The 22,008-nt window shown below is 41.9% G+C and overlaps 1 protein-coding gene across 4 annotated transcripts in view; it reads left to right on the top strand.

Annotated features, from left to right (window-relative positions):
- The window catches only part of Armh3 (armadillo like helical domain containing 3), a 180,397-nt gene that overhangs the window by 100,877 nt on the left and 57,512 nt on the right, over positions 1 to 22,008 (top strand). For all 4 annotated transcript variants that reach the window (XM_031390496.1, XM_031390498.1, XM_031390499.1 and 1 more), the window contains 3 exons: positions 3,303 to 3,385; positions 4,274 to 4,400; positions 10,623 to 10,698. In XM_031390496.1, the coding sequence (XP_031246356.1) occupies positions 3,303 to 3,385; positions 4,274 to 4,400; positions 10,623 to 10,698 (286 nt within the window). The remainder of the gene's footprint in view (positions 1 to 3,302; positions 3,386 to 4,273; positions 4,401 to 10,622; positions 10,699 to 22,008) is intronic.

Genomic DNA, 22,008 nt, shown 5'->3' with positions numbered 1-22,008 from the left:
GGGCCTGGTGGCACATGCCTGTTAACTTATTTAGCCAAGTCAAAGCCATTTTACTTAGTAAGTTCAGGGCCTACTCGAGCAACTGTTTCAAAATAAAAAATAAAGAGCTAGGCATGTGTTTCAAGGGCTAAGGGTACTGTTGAACAAGTGTGAGGACCCATGCTTGAATCACCAGAGTCCAGGTAAAAGTTTGGCAAGTGTGGTAAGCATACACACACACACACACACACTAAAAAGAAAACCGTAGCTGAGTAGTAGTGGTACACACCTTTAATCTGAGCACTTGGGAGGCAGCTGCAGGATGATCTCTGTCAGTTTAAGGCTACCCTGGTCTACAAAGTGAGTTCCAGGACAGCCAAGGCTATTAAACAAAGAAACCCTGTCTCAAAAAACAAAAAGCAAAAACCAACCAAACAAAAAGGACTATATAGTAGAGACTTACTTAGCAGGTACAAAGCCCTAGGTACTATCTCTACTATTGCAAATAAATAGAAGGCTGTAAGAATGCATACAATAAAAGCAAAAATAGACAATAGGATTATATTAGACTATACATAGCAAAAGTAGAAGTAATGTGGACAACCTACAAAATGGAGAGAGATTGTCAAACTGTTTGTCAACCAAAAGGTTAAAGATTGAAAGATTTCTTTTTTGAGCTGGATATGTTGGTAGAGGCCTTTAATCCCAGCACTAGGGAAACAGGCAGGAGGATCTTTGTGAGCTCAAGGCCAGCCAGGGCTTCATAGTGAGATATGTGTGTGTGTGTGTGTGTGTGTGTGTGTGTACACGTATATCTATATTATTTTTAAAAATTATGTGTATGGGTGGTGGTAGAGGCCAGAGGATTGGATTCCATGGGAGCTGGAGTTATAGGAAGTTGTGAGAGCCCTACTTCCCATAGGTGCTGGGAAACAAACTTGGGTCCTCTGTAAGAACAGTATAGACTTTTACCTGCTGATCCATCTCTCTGACTTCCTGACAATAGATTAATATCCAAACGTTATTTAGGACTCAAAAACATAACAAAATCATACAATTTAAAAGTAAGCAAGAGTTTCAGATGTGGTAATTGTAGCATTTGGGAGGTGGAGGCAGTAAGAGCAAGAATTAAGACCAGCCTCTATGTAAAACACATTTGAGGCTAACCTGGGCTACATGAGATTCTCCTTTACACATGGATGGGGAATGGACTGAAGGTACAGTTAAAACTGGACAGGAATCTGGAGGTGTAGCTGAGTGGTGGAACACATACTTAGGATTTACGTGGCTCTGGGCTCACTCAAACCTAGTATCATTCTCAGCTATATAGTGAGCTGGAGGTCAGCCTGCCCTCCCCCATGCATGTGTTTTGATGTATACACACATAGATTTATATGGTATAATGTACATGGTAGTATGCTTCTGTGACCCCAGCACTCAGAGACACAGGCAGGAAGATCATGAATTTGAGGTTAGCCTGGGCTATGAACCAGACTGTCTTCTGTTCCTGTCTTATTCTTTTATTGCTGTGACAAAACCATAACCAGCCACTATTTTTTTGGGCCATGATTTCTTAATTTAGAGTTGTCTTAGGATTACTGCTGCTGTGATAGACACCATGACCAAAGTAACATGGGGAGGAAAGGGTTAAGCTTCTGCATCACTGTTCCTCAGGGGAGGTCAGGAAAGAACTCAAGCAGGGCAGGGGCCTGGAGACAGGAAGTGATGCAGAGGCCATGGACCGGTGCTTTTTACTGGCTTGTTCCTCATGGTTTGTTCAGCCTGCTTTCTTATCGAACCCAGGACCACCAGCCCAGGATTAGCCCATCTACAATGGCTATGCCCTCCCCATTAATCACTAATTAAGAAAATGTCCTACAGGCTTGCCTACAGCCCAGTCTTATAGAAACATTTTCTCAATTGAGGGTCTCTTCTCTCAGATAACTCAGATGAGCAAATGCATAGCAGCAGTAACAGCTGAGCTCACATCTAGATCCAGAAGCAGAAGACAGATAGAGACACACCGCACCGGGAATGGTGCCAGGGCTTTGATACCTTAAAAGCCCACCCCCAGTGTCACCCCTCTTCCAACAAGGCCACACCTCCTAATCCTTCCCAAACAGTACCACCAGCTGGGACCAAACATTTCAATGTATAAGCCTATTTGTGGCCATTCTCATTCCAACCACAACTCCCCCTTACCACCAAAAAAGTTGTGTACAGAGGAGTGGGATATTACTCAGCCTGTGAAAGAATAAATCCTATCATCTGTAGCCAAATGAAAAGTGGTATGGAATTGGAGGATGTCTGTCAGCGAAATCAGCCAGACACAAAAAGACAAATACCATATTCTATTAGACATGGAAGTTTTAAAAAGTATTTGATCTTAATGTAGAGTGTTGATTATTAAACACTGGCAATTGGGGGAGGGTAGAGAGCTGTTGGATAATGGGCACTGGAAGGCACCTGGATAGAAGAACTAGGTGCTAGTGTTTCATTCCATGGTAAAAGGGGCTTGTTTTGCAACAACCTATTTTACATAAACATACACAGGGGAGTTCTTTTTGTTAATTTTTAACTTTTAAAAACTTTTAGCTTTTTAAAACTTGGAAACTCTCAAAAGCTCAAAGGCTCTAAACATAAGTAACAAGGAAAAGGAAATACTAACGACTCTGGTTTGCTCTTTCTTTTTCTTTCTGCATATATTGAAATAGCACACTATAACCCTTAAGTTAGTCTAAATATCATGTGTTTCTTTTCTGTCTTACATTTTTTTTAGTTACCATACCAAAGAATTGATTTCTTTCTCCCTAGCTGGTTCTTTTCCCCTCACTAAATAGTTTCTTCTACTTTCATGGCACAGGTATTCTACTAGTCTCTCTTGTTTTCCCACCCCTTGCCTTTACACCTCTTATACTCCTCATAGCCTTTTACTACTTTCAGATTATACACAAACTCTCTTGTGCACGTACACATGCGTGTATGCACAATTACATGTTAATAATAAAGGAAGGCCTTGGTTGCTGAAACTCTTCTGACCTGTGAGTTTCTTTAGAGCTGTTCTGCTTTTATTTATTTACTGTTTCATTACATTTATTTATTTGCGTGGGTATATTTTGTATGTGGACATATCCATGTGTACATGTGTGGAGGTTAGATGACACATTATGGGAGCCAGTTCTCTCCTTGTACTACATGCCTCCTGAAGCCACTGCGGTCATCACACTCAGTGATGCCCTGGGCCATCACGCTAACTCTCACTTACTTTCGCCGATTAAATTGATTATGATTTGAATAATTTGTTGTTGTTTTTTTCTCTAAAGCCCTGATAAACTTGCTGAAGTTCCTTATGTCAAATGAAACTGTACTTTTGGCCAAACACAACATTTTTACATTGGCCCTTATGGTGAGTATTAATAAAAATATTTGTTTTTCTAAAGCCAATATACTAAGGCAGATATAGGTTGGTTTGTAATAGGAGCCAAGGTCTGGGATCTAAGCTGTATTTTCCTTATGGATTTGGCCTGGGAGGTATGAATACAGGTCACATCTCTGTGAGCATTGAGTTTGGTTCCAGCTAAGAATCTCTACTGTACTCTTGCCGTCTCTATGTGGGTGAATAGTAAGTTTTCTAGAGGCCTCCTGGACAGATAAGGGGTTCCATCATCATTGCACTTGGCTTCTGAAGGGTACAGTTGTCTATACAGCTTGTAAGTGTTAAGTGTTTGGTGGGGATGAACGTTCTGATTTTGTAGTATCTGCTAATTGCAGAACTATGCCCAAGATGGCCAATTTTCAGCTCTCAGCATGACAACAAAGTCATGCAGGGTCAAGACGTGTGGCCGCACCCTATTATATGATATTCTCTCTACGTGCATGTATTAGTTTTCAGAGCATAGGTAAGAATGACAGTAGAGGGGGGCTGGTGAAATGGCTTAGTGGGTAAGAGTACCAACTGCTCTTCTGAAGGCCCTGAGTTCAAATCCCAGCAACCACATGGTGGCTCACAACCACTCGTAATGAGATCTGACACCTTCTTCTGGTGTGTGTCTGAAGACAGCTACAGTGTACTTATTTATAATAATAAATAAATCTTTTTTTAAAAAAAAGAATGAAGGTAGAGAATAAGTAAGAATCAGTGAATTTTAAATAATTGTTTTACAACCAGTTTACAAAGTTCCAAAAATAGTGTATATCTGGAAACCAATAAGAGATGCCTACAGCGTACCACTAGTAATGCTTTTCTGATCTTCCCAGCTTGATGCCTGGATATGGGCTATTGCTTCTCTTTCAGATTGTGAACCTATTTAATATGTTTATCACATATGGTGACACATTCCTACCAACCCCCAGCAGCTATGATGAGCTTTACTATGAAATTATCCGCATGCACCAGAGCTTTGACAACCTCTACTCCATGGGTAAGCTCTTGTCTTTTTTTCTTGTCTTTCTCTGCCCCCTGTCCAGTAACAGGAAAATGCTACAAAAGATTCTGTAGTTGGATGGTACCTTTGTATGGTACAGAAATAAGTAGACCAGAGCCAGGCATGATAGTGAATGACTTTAAGTCCAGCACTCAAATGGCAGAGGCAGACAGATCTCTGTGAATTCCAGAAACCAGCCTGATAGATAGAAAGATTCTTGGGGTGTTGTGGCCATCTAGTCTAGCCTAATTGGTGAGCGTCAGGCCATTGAGACTCCCTGTCTCAAAATCCGAGGTGGATAGCATCCTTGAGGAATTACATCCTACATGCTAGGCAAGTGCTCTTATCTACTGAGCTACAGCCTCGCCTCCTTTGTTTCCCTTTGCAGTCCTTCTCTTGTTGACCTTTTAAAATGAAAAGCAGAGCAAAACAGAAGCCTTCTCTCTTCTTGGGATCCTATATTATGAAAAAAGGGGGAGGTAAAATAAATAAGAAAATATATTTTAAAAGGGCTAGCAAGGACTTACTCTTGCCAAGAACCTGGGTTCAGTTACCAGCAAAACATGTCAGGGACTCCAGTTCTAGGGTAATCCAGTGCTAGGGGAGTCCAGTTCTAGGGGAATCCAGTGCCTTCTGGCCTCTACAGGCACATGAGCATATATGCATGTAGTATATATAATCTCATACAGGAACAAACCCATACAGACAAAGTGTTTTTAAAAGTGTATTAAAGTGAACAGGGCAATGAGATGGCTCAGTTGGTAGTAAGAATACTTACTGTACAATCCTGGTTACTTAATTTCAGTCACTGGAACCCATGGTGAAAGGAAAGAACAGATTCTCAAAAGTTGTTGTCTGACCCCTGTGTGCACATTGTAATTGTACTTCAAATTAAAGCTATTATTTATAGAGTAAATTATGGAAAACAAATATAATACACTATTAAAGTCGTGAAAGAAAGACTGAAGAAACTCACCCCAATTTTGGATTTTAGGCTGAGGATATAATTTAGTTGATAGAGTGCTTTTCCTAGAATGTAGGAAACCCTGGATTCAATTCCTAGCATACCATAGCAGTGTATGCTGGCACACCTGTAGTCTAAGCACCCTGGAGGTAGAAGCAGGAGAATCAGAAGTTCAAGGTCATCCTTACTGACATAAAGAGATTTAGGCCATTCTGGGTTATATGAGACCTTGTCTCAAAAACCAGCAGGAGATTGGCTGGGAGACAGCTCAGTTGTAAAGTACTTCCCTAGCACATAAGGACTTCAGATTGGTCATCTGATATAGACACAGTAGCTGTGTGATCTCAAAAATCAGCAGCAGATTGGCTGGGAGACAGCTCAATTGTAAAGTACTTCCCTAGCACATAAGGCCTAAGATTGGTCATCTGATATAGACACAGTAGCTGTGTGATCCCAGGTGGAAAGTTAAGCTGGGAGAAATTCGAGTTCAAGGTTTGTTTGGGCTACATAAGACTCTTATCTCCAAAATTCATATATATCCCCTATACAAAGAGGGGTTGGGGATATAGCTCAGTTAGTAGAGTTCTTCCTAACATGCAGGAAAACCTGGGTTTGATCCCAGCAGCTTGGAGATAGAAACAGGACTTTCAAGAGTTCAGGGTCATAACTGGCTTTGCAACAAACTCAAATCCAGCCTGAGTTAGAGGTGGTACTGTCTTGAGGTGTAGCTTTTTAAATTTTGTTTAGTATGTGTATGTGCGTGTGCACATGTACGGACACGTGTGGTCAGGTATGTGCATAGAGGCCAGAAGAGGGCATCAGTCATTAATGGAATCCAAATGTTGCATTACGTACCATTGGTCTCTGCATTGAGGGTATCCTGGTGTGTAGGAAATGGCTGCTGCCTAAGCATGGATCCAGTGTCCTTTTCCGGTCTCCACAGGCATCTGCATTCAGTGTACACACACATACACATAAATGAATAAAATAAATGTTTAAGAAAAAGTAAAAAGTATTAGTAGGCAACTCCTTGAGAAGGGTGTAGTACAATTGATATATCTTAATTCTTCTGAAACCCTCTGTATCTCCTTCCTCTCTGCTCAAGTCTAAATTAAAATGTCTCTAAAATTTTTGAGTTATATTATTTTTAGTCATGTGTGTATGTGTCTGTCTGTCTGTCTGTCTGTCTGTGTGAGTGTATGCCATCCCCCACCCCCATGTGTGCAGATGACCTTGGAGGCCTGAGGCTTTTGAGTTCCCTGGAACTGGAGTCACAGGAGGTTGTGAGACTCTTGACGTGCTGCTAGGAACTGAATCTAGGCCTTCTGGAAGAACAATACCTGCTCTTAACCACACAGCCCCTGTTAAGATGTCTTTAATAAGGCTGTGTGTGGTGGTGAATGTCTTTAATCCCAGAACTTGCAAGGTAGAGCAGGTGGATCTCTGTGAGTTTGATGCCAGCTGGTCTACAGCAAGTCCCAGACAGCCAGGGCTGTTAAATTCTGGGGTGACAGGTCACTTGGTAATGTGCTTACAATACAGGAATGAGGACCAGTTAGAAAAAAGGAGAGGATTGTAATTGAAGTTCAGATCTATTTACTGTGTGTGCCTCCTACCCAAGGGCTAGCTGTTCCACATTGAAGGTAGTATGACAGTCTCAAACTTTCAAATTGTATTTTGCTGTCCATGCTTTGAATTGTTGTTGTTGTTGTTGTTTTCCAAGACAGGGTTTCTCTGTGTAGCCCTGGCTGTCCTGGAACTCACTCTGTAGACCAGGCTGGCCTCGAATTCAGAGATCCACCTGCCTCTGCCTCCCAAGTGCTGGGATAAAAGGCATGCGCCACCACTGCTTTGAATTGTTTACCCCAGCTCTTTCCCAGACCATTAAAGATGGAATACATATGCATGCACACATGTGTGCATTTATACACTTGTTTTTATCTCCCTCCCTCAAATAAATATTTGAAAACAAACCAAAAAGTTCTTCATACTAACAACCTCCTTGAAGTCAGCACAAGATACCTCAGAACCAAGTTTGTAATACAAAGAGATTAGGGCAGGGATAAGAGACAAGTCAGGGAGAGATAGCTCAGTGGTTAAGGGCACTGACTGCTCTTCCAGAGGTCCTGAGTTCAATTCCCAGCAACCACATGGTGGCTCACAACCATCTGTAATGGGATCCAATGTCCTCTTCTGGTGTGTCTAAAGACAGCAGCAGTGTACTCACATACGTAAAACAAATCTAAAAAAAATTAAGAAAAAAAAGAGAGACAAGTCAAATAGAGGAAGAGGGAGAAGAGAAGAGGAACAAGGGAAAGGGGAGAAAAAGAGCAAGGGAAGGAGGGAGTGATATTTGTCCCAGAGGGACAGAGGACTGCCTCTGTATGTGCACGGCTGACTCAGTCTTCATGCTTGGGCAACAAGGATTTTACCCACTGAGCCATGTTCTGAGCCACAGGTGTGGCTCACAGGCAAATAGCAGTTTACAAAGGGAAAAAAGGAAACTGTTGAGAAAAGTGGGTTTATTTTAATTATACATGTTAATTAGGGCAGCCAAAGGGGATTTCTGATTGCTGAACTACATTACTTTGATAGCTGGACTTTTGTGGACAGTCTCAGAGGGACAAAATGGCCAAATTGGGAATAGACCTTAGTGGCTAGCTTTAGGAGTATAGTGTATCAGTTCAGCAAAGCAGACATGGGTTGGGGACGGGAAAGGCCTGCTAGAGCCATGCCTCCTGTGCGCGGGCCTGCTGGACCTCTTCACACAGACATACCAAAAAAACAACTGTGAATAATCACAGTCACTTGTTTTCTCTGATTCTGAGTTTCTTGTTGTTGTGTGACAAGAGATTTTGGGGGTAGGGGGCACAACATACATGTCTACTCACACCAAATAGGAAGCCCAGGATAGACCAAAGTAAGATACCAACAAAATCCAACTTGGTGAACCAGTAAGTTTTATTAGGGTTACTTATAAGAGAGTGGGTAAGGGGTTTACAGGAACAGTAAAGACTCAAAGACAGCTTCATCACTGATGTTCACTTCAGCACAGGTGACAGCTAACAAAAGCCAGGGACCTGGAACATACTGCACAACCTACAAGTAGCTCAACTTTCAGGCAGCTCAGCTGGCTTTGCTTCTGGGCAGCTAGTCTGGTCTCTTGGGTCTTCTCTATAGATTGGCTTATCTAAAGAGACTTTTTTTTTTTTTTTGGCTTGGCTTGGCTTGTTTGAGAGTAATTCTCGGGAGCTTGGCTTGTTAACTCTTGCAAGGAGGGGCCTGATAAGTCTGGTCAGTTTCAGGGACTTCCTGAAGTATCCTGAGTAGTTCTTCATGTTTAAAGAGCTTCTCTGCAGAATGGAAAGTTTTGATCTTGGAGGAAACAGTTATATAACACCTATTTGTATGTTATATTATGTATAAAACCTTTGTCCAGTGCCTAGTACTTTGCAAACATTCCACATATTTACCTTTGTAATCAAACAGTCTTTAAGAACATATTTGGGGCTGGGGAGATGGCTCAGTGGGTAAAATCCTTGTTGCCCACACATGAAGACCTGAGTCAGCAGTGCACACACTATGTGTATGTGCTCATAATTCCATGCTGGGAGATGGAGAGAACCAGATCCAAGGCTTGTCTGGCAACTAGTTTAGTCAGTCAGCACCTTCCAAGTTTAGTAAGGGACCATATATCGAGAACTAAGGTAAAGGGAGCACCTAGATGACTTGGCAGGTAATGAGGCTTGCTTCTAAGCCTCACAACCTAAACTCAGTCCCTGGAACCTACACATTAGAAGAAGAAAATAAACTTCACAAACACTCACACATAAATTAGTAAAAAACAAAAAACAGTTTTTCAAAGGTGCTGAGTGACAGAGGACGAAGTTCATCTGTTCTTTATGTGCACATGCATGAGTACACACAGCAAAAACAAAAACTTGAGGCCGGGCGGTGGTGGCGCACGCCTTTAATCCTAGCACTTGGGAGGCAGAGGCAGGCGGATTTCTGAGTTCGAGGCCAGCCTGGTCTACAGAGTGAGTTCCAGGACAGCCAGAGCTGTACAGAGAAACCCTGTCTCGAAAACAAACAAACAAACAAAAAAAAAAAACAAAAAAAACCTTGATTGAATGCCTCCTTCTATGCATCATCCAGGGAGTACTTGTGCTGTTGTGTCTCTTCTAAATGGCACAGTTATGATACCTGTGTGGCCTGAAAGCAGAGCTGTCAAGGGATATGTTTACTTTTGTATTCTGTAATCTTTTTTCCCACTGTGAATGTGTTTGTAAAAGAGAATTTGGTCAGATAATGAAAGAATATGTTCAGTTGCAGGTTACCCATGTAAGCTAGAGAAGCAAAACAGCTTATTCCTTGTTTGAAACATGATTATTCTCTATCTGGAAAGGTTATTTGTCCTATTTGACTGGATGTATGACTGGATTATAAATGTATGTGGAACAAGAAGGGACACCAGCTCAGCCAGTAGGAGTGCTATGAGTTTAAGGCCAGCCTGGTCTACATAATTCCATGCCAACCAAGTGTAACCCTTGCCATTAGGGAAATGATAAACATGGCAACCAGGTTGCCCTCACAATGCCATTCCTGTAATAGATATCTGTGAGTATACATGTGTTGTGCAGGCATGTGTGCATGGAGGCCAGGGGTCAGTCTCAGGTTATCACACAGAAGCTGGCCACTTCATCACTAAGCATCATGAAGCAGGGCCTCTCATGGGGGTCAATGTCAGGTTATTACACGCAAGCTGTCCACTTCATCACTAAGCAGGGCCTCTCATTGACTTGGGTTTGCTAAGAAGACAAAGCTGACTAGTCAGGAGCAAGCCCCGGGGTTCCATCTGCCTCTGCTTCACCAGTGCTGGTAGGACACCAGACATGTTCCTATGGGTTTGGGGCTCTAACTCAGGCCATTCTGCTTGAGTGGCCAACCAGGCCATCTCCTCATCCTCTTTGTATATTAAGTGAATATAGAAACTAAATTTTGGGGCCTATTACTATGGGAGGGACGAGGAACAGCTGAGGCAGAAAAGGAGTAGTGACTACTTTGATGAAAAGTGAGAAGTCAGAGGGAGAAAATAGTTGAAAGATCCTAGAAGCCCTCATTTGTTGTCTTTTTAAAAACAAGATTGGCTCAGATTTTGTTTGGGGTTTGTAATCGTGCTGTCCTGAGTGGTGTCTTCACTCCTCATATTTGTTTTGTGTTAGGAGCCTGACAGATCTGTCTCCTTCCTTTCCCAGTCCTTCGGCTTTCCACCAACGCTGGCCAGTGGAAGGAAGCAGCGAGCAAGGTGACACATGCATTGGTGAATATCAGGTAAGGAAGGAAAGTTTCTTTCAGAGTCGGTTGCTCATCCTGAGCTTTATTGCACCTTCCCAAGGAGAATGCTCTAAGCACTACTACTATTTTAAGCCCTGATGTCTGTAGGAGTGGAAGAAATTGTCATACTTGATCAAGAAGCAGGAGTACTTGAGGCTCTCATTTTGTCATATTGAAATAACTCAAAGTACTGGCTGTTTTGTGAATTTTCTACCACAAAGACGGTTGCATGCCCTTTCCAGGCACCTTAGCTGCCAAAGTGTTCTTTATGCATAACCTACCCGAGAGCTCCCCTAAGGTTTCCTCTGCTCTTCACCACAGTTTCTTCGTGGAGATCTAGAACGTTCACATTTTACTATAAATAGCTATTTCTATTTGTGGTAAATACAAGCAAGCAAAAGCCCTAGGGGCTAAGTCATATTTAGTTTCTTATGAAATAGCAAAACAGAGTGCTGTATATGTTAGGTAAAATTGTCAGACATGATGTTCACAGGGCCAGGGGGAAGCAGTAATCTCACAGGAATACGTGGGTCTGTAAGTGGGGAGGGAATGGGCTACATATTAGATCTCAGTCTGACTTTCTCCCATTGTTTCCCCTTTTTGTTCCTATGATTTTCCTTTTTCTCAACAGTTATTAAGTTGTTTTTGCAAACAATCAAGAAGTTAATGTTGATTAAAAGAGGCAAAACCAGCAGATGGGGAACTTGATTTAACTCCAGATGTAAGGCTTGCCAGACACTCCAATAATAGTAATGTGTATTTACAACTTTGTATAGATTCTAATGTGTGAGAGAGCAGGGGTATGGTATTTATTACTATCTTCCTTTTAAAGTAAAATGTCTCATCTCTGCAGTGATTTACTACAGTGTGTCACATCTGGGAATAAAAGGGAAGCTGTGAAATGTGTGTGTTAGGTGGGCTGGGATGAGGGAGCATGGGATGAGATGTGCTAACAAGACACAGTGAGAAAGGTTGGACTGCCTGCATACACCCAGAGGCATTTTGCAGCAAACACAATTTTATAAATCTCACCAATAAATGCAGATCTGTACCTAGCAGTCAAGACACTGTTGTGAGTCTGTATGATAGATGTCTAAAAGAATTTGACATTACAAACCCTTCTGCCACGCACCGGTTTATGACCTAAGGGCAGTAAAATAGACATGGATGTTTGAATGCAGCACCAGGTTCTGGTTTAGAGTATAGAGTACGTCAGAGTATAGTGTAGTTATTTATTTATTGTAGATTTACACAGGCTTCTCAGGCAGCTCTTTTTCATCTGGGGCCCATTTGCTTTATCGTCTACTTTGTTCCTTTGCTTTCAATGATTTCTGCCTTGGCTGCTGTCTTATTCTTCCCAAGGGCCACCAGGCATCTGGTTTAAGTTCCTTGCCTCTGAATAACTGCAAGAGTCAGGCTGACCTGGAAAAGATGCCTATCTGCATGGTTGCTTCTCTCCTTTCACTCCAGTTCTCAAACTGGGCTTCGTGCAGAGAATAAGCATATCCATTTCACTGTTGCTAATTAAGTATTTGACCAAAGAAGCAAGGTCCCATTTATCTTCCTCAAGAGATTATTGGAAAGATGTGTGGGAATCTTAGCACACTTAATCCAGACTAGGAACATGTATGATGATTCTAAGAACAGTATACCTTTGCTCCTTGCTGACATCTCTTTTCCCTTACTGAATGCTAGGCTTGGGATGTTCTTCCATGTGCTATTTCCCTAATATTTTAATCTTCAAACTCTGTAGAGTACAATATATGCTGCTTAAAATGTCCTTGTTTTTGCCACTTGAGGCAGCTTCTCACCCAGCTTTGAACTCAGTATGGAACAGCGGTCACCTCCTGCTCTGGGACTGGAGTGCTGGGAGTGCATGTGTTTGTCATCACACTTTCCTCAAAATCCACTTTACCAGCAAAGAGACCGGTTCCTAAGGATTAAAGAGTGACTTTTAGAAGGCCCTGCTTTTGTTACATGGCAAAGTTGTGAGCCCAGACTCTTCCTTTCAGGTTCACAGAGATGCCTTATGCTACTCTGTCGTTCTCTACAGGCTTGAAGGCAATGGGGTGAATCAATTAGAGAAGCTACTGCTCTTTGCTACATGACCTTGAGCAAATGACCTTCTCTGGACCTCTTCTACCACCTCTTAAATGGGAGATGACATCAGCCATTAGCTCCTGATAAACTATAAGATTGTAGTCATGTCATACAGAATGTCCCCAAATTTCACACATAAGATTCCAGAATCTCTTTCTTTCTCTTAGGCCAACTAATATTTTCATGGTATTTATTTACCATATTTCATCTGTTCATTTGTTGATGGATACTTGAGTTATCGTTACTTTTTTGGCTTTGTATATGATGCTTCTATGAGTACAAGTTGTGTTTGGGAGCTTACTTTCAGATCAGTATGGTGTTGCATGCTTATGACATTTGCACTTGGGAGACTGAGGTAGGTAGATGGATCAGCATTTCTAGGCCATCTTGGGCTGCATAGCAAGGCTCTCTTAAAAGGGGTAAAGAGGCCTTGCTTTTATTTCTTTGAGGCATGGGCCCAGTTGAGAAGTTTTTGTATCATATGGTAATTCTGTGTTTAGGGTGTTCTCGTTTTTGTTTGTTTGTTTTGAAGAATTGCCATGCAATTTTTAGGTTTCTTTCTGAAGTTTTACATTACATATATGAACAGCATATGTGTGCCTGGTGACCCTGGACGGCAGAAGAGGGTATTAAATCTTTTGGGCCTGGGTTACAAATAGTTTTGAATCATCAGGTGGGTGCTAAGAATTGAACTTGGGTCTTCACAAAAGCAACAATTGCTTTTAACTGCTGAGCCATTCCTCTCCACACACACCCCTTCCTTAACTTTGAGACAGGGTTTTATTGTGTACCCGCGCTGGCCTAGAAATCAATAGTAGACAAGGTATGCCTCAAACTTAGACCCACTTCCCTCTGCCTGATGAATGCTGAATCAGTGGCATGCACCGCTGCCACTGGGCCTTGATGAACACTGGATCAATGGCATGCACTGCTGCCACTGGGCCTTGATGAACGCTGGATCAATGGCATGCACCGCTGCCACTTGGCCTTGATTTTGAAGCTTGTTTAGTAATTCCTAGATACGTTTTATTTTTTCTGTTGTGTGAAAATTAAAATGTTTTGGGTTTCCTTGTAGATGGACAGTGATGGCTTTGAATGAGAATGATCAAGGAAGTTGTGTAATTTTCTGTAGTTATATATCCAAGGAAGAAAAAAAAGTGAGCCAGGCTTCCCTGCTTCTTCGTCTTTTCTTCCAGTTTGTGATGTACACCTATAACTTTGGGTGGTTGAGAAAACAAGAGCCTGGGTCAGCAATCCCACCTCTGGCCTCCAAGAGATACCAGGGAGTAAGGCTTAGTAGGAAAATTGTGGTGTACACAATTTATTTTAGCTGTTTCTAAAGGTTATGTGTGCTGATGTGTACATGAGAAGGATTTCTAAGGCAGCCTGAACAGACTCTTATCACCTGTCTTAGAATGTTATTTGATATCTCCAAGAAGAGATGAGTTGAAGGCCAGCTTTCAGATGACAGTGTAAAGCTATGTCTTTGGGTCTCCTGGCATGTGATAGGTAGGTCTTTGGCTACCCTGACTTAGATCCTTCCCAACAGATGGGGAGCAGCAGAAAGACCACAGGCCTTTCTGTTCTTTGGAGCATGGCCTTTGTCAGTGGGAGTTAAAGTACTTCTGCAAGCATGGAGTTTCAGATGCTCTGCTTTTCTGCCTTTCGTGGTTTAGTCATGCTGGTTCTTCAGTTGTCCAAGTCATTTGCGTTTGAACAAACCTCTCTTCCTGTTTATCTTCTGCAGATTCTGACAGTACAGCTGCTTAGAGCTGCTATTATAACTGGAACTCCTGATGTCAAAGAAGAGCCCATGTTGTTGTTCCCCATAGGAACTGTTATGTCCTTTCATAAGAAGAGTAAAAAACACTATAGCACCTTTAAGACTCGTTTAGAGGGTTGGCCTCCTTTCTCCCTGCACATTCTGTGGTATTTATTTGTCTATATGAGACAGGTCTCAGTATCCCAGGCTGTCCTTGAACTTGTTTTATACTCGAGGCTGGTTTTGGATTCCTGATCTTTGTGCTGCTACCTGGCAAGTGCTAGTAGCTAAGGCTGGCTTGGAATTTAGTACACAGTCCAGGCTGCCCTTAAATATAAGATCTCTCCTACTCCACCTCTCTCTGGTATGGAAATTACAGGTGCACACCACACTCCTAGCCCAGTCATCTCTGTTAATGGAGGCAGAATTAGAGCTGAGAAGGAAATGTGAGGTGCTGGTCCTCTGACATTTTCCTAGGCTCCTTGCTCATGCACCCATGTTGGCTTCAGTATCCTCCTCCTACCCAAAGGTTGTTCTCTTGGTAACATGAGCATGCAGTTCGATGCCTGGGCACAGCAGCAGAAGGATGCAAGTTAGTTACTGAGAAATGAATTTGGACTAAAGTAAAGGGTGAAGTACAGGCTAAAGTGAAAATGTGAGCAGAGGCACTGAGTGGATGATAGAGGGCGAATTACAGGCTAAAGTAAAGATGGGAACAGAGGCACTAAATGGGTGACTTGCAAGTAGCAGGGAGTGACCATAGATAGAGTTGTCTGCCTCGGCTTAGATTATCACTTTAGTTAGAATTTATCAATGATAGCCCTGCTTTTGTGAGTCAGACCCTTATCCATGCCATTAGACAGAATGAGAAGCATTATGCACATTACAATAAAGCACTAAAATGGAGCCACAGGAATATTGTTTACTCAGTGTTTCCCAGGTGTCTAAGACTGCAGCTAGATTTACACTGCAAAGTGAGATTTTGCATAAGGACATAGCTAGGGTTGGCGAACTGCAGTGAACTTAAGAATCTTGGTTTAGGAAAATCATGTATTTGTAATGAAATACTGAGGTTTTTATCTGGGTCTGTAATAATTTGTAGGTGAGGCAATTTTCATATACCTCTCTTAAACTCAGCTTAAAAGTCCCTTGGAGAGCCGGGTGGTGGTGGCGCATGCCTTTAATTCCAGCACTTGGGAGGCAGAGGCAGGCGGATTTCTGAGTTCGAGGCCAGCCTGGTCTACAGAGTGAGTTCCAGGACAGCCAAGGCTACACAGAGATACCCTGTCTCGAAAAAAAAAAAAAAAGTCCCTTGGAGTTCTTCTGTACTTTGCTTCCTCTATATCTTCATCATCACCATGTGTATGTTTTTCCTGTGTGCATGTCTGTGCAGCACATATGTGCAGTGCCCAAGAATGTCAGAAGAGGTATTGGATCCCATGGGACTGGAGTTACAGACAGTTGTGAATTGCCATGTGGGTGCTGGGAATTGAACTCAGGACCTCTAGAAGAGCATCAGTGCTGTTAACCATTGACTGGTTTCTCCAATCCCATCTTTAATTATTTTTAACCATACAGTTCCTTGATATTAAGTGTTACACAGTTACTACCACCATCCACTTCTAGGACTTTTGTATGCATGAATGGCTTTGGGGACTGAGAGTAGAGCCTTGTATGTTAGACCAGCACCTTTACCACTTGGCTCGACTTCCAGCCCAAACTATGTCTCATTCCATTTCCATTCTCCCTTTCCTTCTTCCTCTAGCTCCTGGCAGTCACCATTCTGTTTTCTGATTTTCTGATTGACTGCCCTGAACTTCATCTCAAAGGATCCTGTTTGTCCATTGTGACTGACTTAGCTCATGTAATATACCGTCTTCAAGCATCAACATGTGTACGGTGTTAGCGTTTGTCGAATTTCCTGTGTGAGCCAAATAGTGTTCCATTGCATGTATCTACCACCTTTTGTTACTCTACTGTCATGTTGAAAATACTTGAGTTGCTTCTGCCTTTTGGATGCTGTGAATGATGCTTATATGAACAGAATTATATATAAATTTCTTCACTACCTTGCTTGCTTCAGAAGTGGAATTACTACAATATACGATAATTTATGTATGATATTTGGAGAACTTGCCAACCGTTTCTCAAAGTGGCTGTACTATTTTACATTCTAATTTTACACATTCTTACTAATACTTCCCCTTTTTTGGCACTGCCCATCATAATGGGCGTGAAGCTGTGTCTCATTATAGTCTTCATTTGCATTTCTCTAATGACTAATAATAATGTTGAACACTTTTCTTGTTTTGTTTTTTGAGACAGGATTTTTCTGTGTAGAGTCCTGATTGTTCTAGAACTCATGTTGTAGACCTAGCTGACTTTGAACTCACAGAGATCCACTTGCCTCTGCCTCTGCAGTGTTGGTATTAAAGGTATGTGCCACCTAAAAGTTTTCTTAGGCATTTATATTTCTTCCTTGGAGAAATACTATTCAAATCTACCCCCAACCCCACACACCACAGACAGCTCTCTCTCTTTCTTTCTTTTTTTTTTTTTTTTTTTTTTTTTTGGTGGTGGTCAGGGTAGGGTGACAGTGACCACCTGTGTATGTGTAACCCAGGCTGACCTGAGGGTACTGGGGTTACAGACATGTGACACTGTATTCACCCCTTGCAGCCACCTCTGCCTTCTATAGTACTAAGGATCAATTCAGGGCCTTATATGTGCTATTTAAAGACCTCCACCGCCAAGCTATCACCTGAGCCCTCCAGTGTTAGTTGAAAGCAGTTTATTTGTTTGTTTTGAGACAGCATCTTCCTTTGTAACTCCACCTGTCCTGGAACTTACTCTATAGACCAGGCTGGCCTGGAACTCACAGAAATCCTCCTGCTTTTGTCTCCCAAGTGCTAGGATTAAAGGCCTGTACCACTATACTCAGCTAATTGAGTTGTAGTTTGTTGCTGGATTTTAGGCATTCTTTATGTAATGTATATGCCAATCCTTTTTTTTTTTTGGTTTTTCAAGACAGGGTTTCTCTGTATAGCCATGGCTGTCCTGGAACTTACTCTGTAGACCAGGCTGACCTCGAGCTCAGAAATCCACCTGCTCTGCCTCCTAAGTGCTGGGATTAAAAGCATGTGCCACCACTGCCTGGCTTATACCAATCCTTTTATCATACAATTTACAATTATTTTCTCCCATTCTGTGAGTTGCCTTTTTTTTTACAGTTCCTTTAGTACATAAAAGGCTTTGATTTTATATATGGTCAGTCCTAAACCGTATTACTCAAGAATGGTTGAATTCCCAAGCTCTGGTGATTTTTATGCCTCAGCTTCTTGAGTATGGCAGGTGTATACCACTGTGTCTGTTCCCCCTGCCTTTGAAGCACCATATTGTATAGCTGAGACTAGTTTCAAACTTACTGGATACTAGAGGCTGTCCTTGAACACCTGCTCCCCTTGCCTCTCTCCCTGGTCTCCCAGTCTCTTGTCCCATCTTTGAACACTATCATACTCAAATCATGTGGTGCTGGAGATCAAATCCAGTACTCACACCAGGGCTTTGTGCATGCTCAGCAAGCACTCTACCACCGAGCTCTATCTGATCTGTCTATAAAATTAACCAAGCTTTACTTCCTTGTCTGTAGAAATACAGTTTCACTAGCACCTGCTTTGCTTTTTTAAAGATAATGCCAGCTTTGATTCTAGAATTTTTTGAGAAGTTCCTGGAACTCACGGTCTCATGCATGCTAGGCTAGTCCTCCCACTGATACCTGACATTCTTAAGCTTATTCAGGCTGATAAAGAAATTTAGTTTCTCTATATAATTTTTTTTCTACATGCCCCCTTGGTTTTTGCTTTGTAGGTTTACTCATTCCAATGTGGTTTATGAGACTGTAATAAAATGCTTCAGAGCAGATACTGTAGAGAATGTCTGAATTTTGAGTTCCATTTCTATTCTTCCTTTAGGCAAGCATTTCAGCCACCCTGTGCTTGAGTTTTCCCAGGCACAAAGTAAAGCTAATCATGGGCCTGAGTTGTTAAGGAGACTAGTAAATGGCATATACACAAATATATACTAATTTATTAAAACATTTTGTCCTGATTATACAAGAGTCTCAGTTCGGTTGGGTCTCAGGGAGAACTCAGTCTGTAGGATTAAGCTCTTTCATATCCAGTTTCCTTCTGTCTCGGTCCCTACTCATGTGCTCCTGGAGAGACCGGAGATGTAAAATGATGTTAGTCAGGAAAGTAGGCTGTCAGCCTGCTCCTGCCTATCAGTGATAGGAAAGTAACATGGGGAAGTGATTTGCGTTCTCCTTCTCTTTGAGTCTGCTGGAAGGATTTCTGGCCTATTTTACTCTAGAGGCTTGCCTTCTTGCTGTATTACGATAAAAAAATATCCAAGTGATTCTGCACATAACTGAGAAGACACTAACTATTCTGGCTCATTGCTTCTCAGACTGACTCATGTATATATATATGAGTATTGGTCTGTAGTCTTCATTGGATGTTTTGTTTTTTTTTGTTTGTTTGTTTGTTTGTTTTTTTGAGACAGGGTTTCTCTGTATAGCCCTGGCTGTCCTGGAACTCACTCTGTAGACCAGGCTGGCCTTGAACTTAGGAATCTGCCTGCCTCTGCCTCCCAAGTGCTGGGATTAAAGGCGTGCACCACCACTGCCCGGCTCATTGGATGTTTTAATATTAGGGTAATAATGGCACTATGGAATAAATTGATATGTGTTTGTTCACCTTTTGATTTTGGAAGACTTTGCAAAAGATTAATATTAAATGTTTGGTAGAATTTATTAGAACTTGATGTTCTTTTCACAAGTATTGTTATTTTGTACTATTTAATTTTTATGTGTAAGGGTGTTTTGCCTAAAATATCTGTGCACCATGTGTGTGCCTGGTGCCCATGCAGGCCAGAAGAGGACATTAGTTCTCCTGGAACTGGAGTTACAGGCGACAATGAGCTGCCATGCAAATGCTAGGAATAAAACCCAGGTTCTTCAGAACAACCATCTGATGAAGCCAGTGCTTTTAACTGTTAAACTATCTTTCCAATCCCCAGAAGTAGGGTTTTTTAACAAGTGATTTAATCCCTCTAATTGTTATAGACCTCTTCAGATTGTTCCTTTGTTCTTACATTATTAATCTTACTATTTTTAACTAAGCCAGTGTGTTTCTGGGGGCTGGGGCTGGGGGGCATGAACACGAGTATCTACCACTCTGAGAATCCAGTGCCTCTGACCTTTGCAGGTACCTGCATACCCGTGGCATATGCTTGTAATCCCAGCACTTGGAGGCAGAGGCAGGAAAATAGAAGTTCAAGATTATTTTCAGTTATATACTGAGTTCAAGGCCAGCCTGAAATACAGGAGATCCTATCACAAAAACAAAACCAAAGAAACAAACAGAAAAACCAAAATTTTCTTAAACTGAAGTTTGGTTCACTGCCTCACAAATGATGCACCTTTTATAAACATTCCACTCTCTGTCAGAGGGGTATAAAGCATCTATAGATGGGTTTTTTTTTAAATTTATTTATTTTATGTATGTGAGTATACTGTAGCTGTATAGATAATTGTGAGCCTTCATGTGGTTGTTGGGAATTGAATTTTTTTAGGTCCTCTGCTTGCTCCAGTTGGCCTCCATTCACTCAGTCTCTGCTTGTTCCAGCTCAAAGATTTATTTATTATTATACAGAAGTACACTGTAGCTGACTTCAGACGCACCAGAAGAGAGCGTCAGATCTCATTACGGGTGGTTGTGAGCCACCATGTGGTTGCTGGGATTTGAACTCAGGGCCTTTGGAAGAGCAGTAGGTGCTCTTATCTGCTGAGCCATCTCACCAGCCCTATAGATGTTTTAAATATAGATAAAATGCTAACTCTTAGGTTTCTTTGCTAATTATATCCTCTGTCATGACATATACTTTCCCATTCTTTTAGATTTTATCTGTTTTTACCTTTCTAAAATATTTGTGATAGATAGTTGGATCTGGCTTCTTTTTTTTCTTCTCTTGCAGACAGAGTCTCACTTTGTGGCTTTGGCTGGCCTGGAACTCTGTGTAGACCAGGCTGTTTTTTAACTCATCATAGAAATCCGCCTCCTAATGGCTGGGATTGAATGTGTGCCCTGTTGTGTTCTGCACATGGTTAGACTCTTCATCTGGTCTGACAGGTTCTGAATTTTAATTGGAATGTTCATTTTATTCACATTTAATATGATTGTAGGTTCAACTGGACTTCATCTGCCTACTACATTTTTCTTTAATTCTTGACTTTCATATCTGTTGTGGTTTTGCTGTATTAGGGATTGAAGCAAGGGCCTCGCTGCTACGAGGCAAGTATTATACTGCTAAGGTCTACATGCAATCCTCTTTTTATGTTTTAAAAAAGATTTAGTCATTTTTAATTATGTGTATGTGTGTGCATCTGCTTGAGCTTATATGGCCAGAAGACATCAGATCCTCTCAAGTATGTATGAGTGCTGGAAATCAGACCCAGAGCCTCTGCAAGGGTAGGTGATACCTGTGCTTAACCTCTGCACCATCTCCTCAGGCTCTGTCCGCTCTGTATTTTGAGACAAGGAGTCATTAGGTGCTCAAGCTGCCTGGCTAACAAGCAGCCAAGATCCACCTTCCCAGTGCTGATATTACAAACACTTACTACCATGCTTGGCTTACTTAAAAATAAAAACAGAGAGAGGTGGGGAGAGGGAGAGGGAGGGAGGGAGGGAGAAAGAGAAAGAGAAAGGGAGAGTTGTAAGGAATTGTATTTGGTCTCTTGTTTCTGCTGGGAACACAGACATGCACTGGCATGCCTGATTTTACTCCTCCTCCTCCATCTCTTCCGTATTTCTCTTTCTTTTAATTTAAATTATTTTATTTATTTACATTCCAGTCATTGCCCTCTCCTCAGTACCCCCTCCTACAGTTTGTCATTCCATTCCTCTTCCCCCTTGCTCTCCCCATCACCAGCCCTCCACCTTCCCTGGTGCCTCAAAGCTCTTGAGGATTCCACTGAGGCCAGACCAGGTAGACCTCTACTACAGTGGCCCAAGTGCCTCAAACTAGCCTGTGTATGAGCCTGGTTGGTGGCTCAGTCTCTGTGAGCTTCCTGGGTTCTGGGTTAGTTGAGACTGCTAGTCTTCCTATGGGATTGCTCACCCTTTCAGCTTCTTCTATCCTTCCCTTAATTCAACCATAGTACCACCCTGAGATTCCACCTCACACCAATCAGAATGGCTAAGATCAAAAACTCAAGTGACAGTGTATGCTGTCAAGGAGGTGGAAAAAGAAGTACACTCCCTCACTGCTGGTGGGATTGCAAACTGGTACAAGCACTCTGGAAATTATACCTTCTTTTTTATAGATAACATACCACTATGCCTAGGCAAGATTTATACTAATTTAATTGCAGTAAAATACAGAAATTT

This window comes from Mastomys coucha, unplaced genomic scaffold, assembly GCF_008632895.1.
Source record: "Mastomys coucha isolate ucsf_1 unplaced genomic scaffold, UCSF_Mcou_1 pScaffold21, whole genome shotgun sequence".
Classification (NCBI taxonomy): domain Eukaryota; kingdom Metazoa; phylum Chordata; class Mammalia; order Rodentia; family Muridae; genus Mastomys; species Mastomys coucha.
Note: the sequence above shows the minus strand (reverse complement) of the source record. Positions and strands in the feature narration are given on the sequence as shown.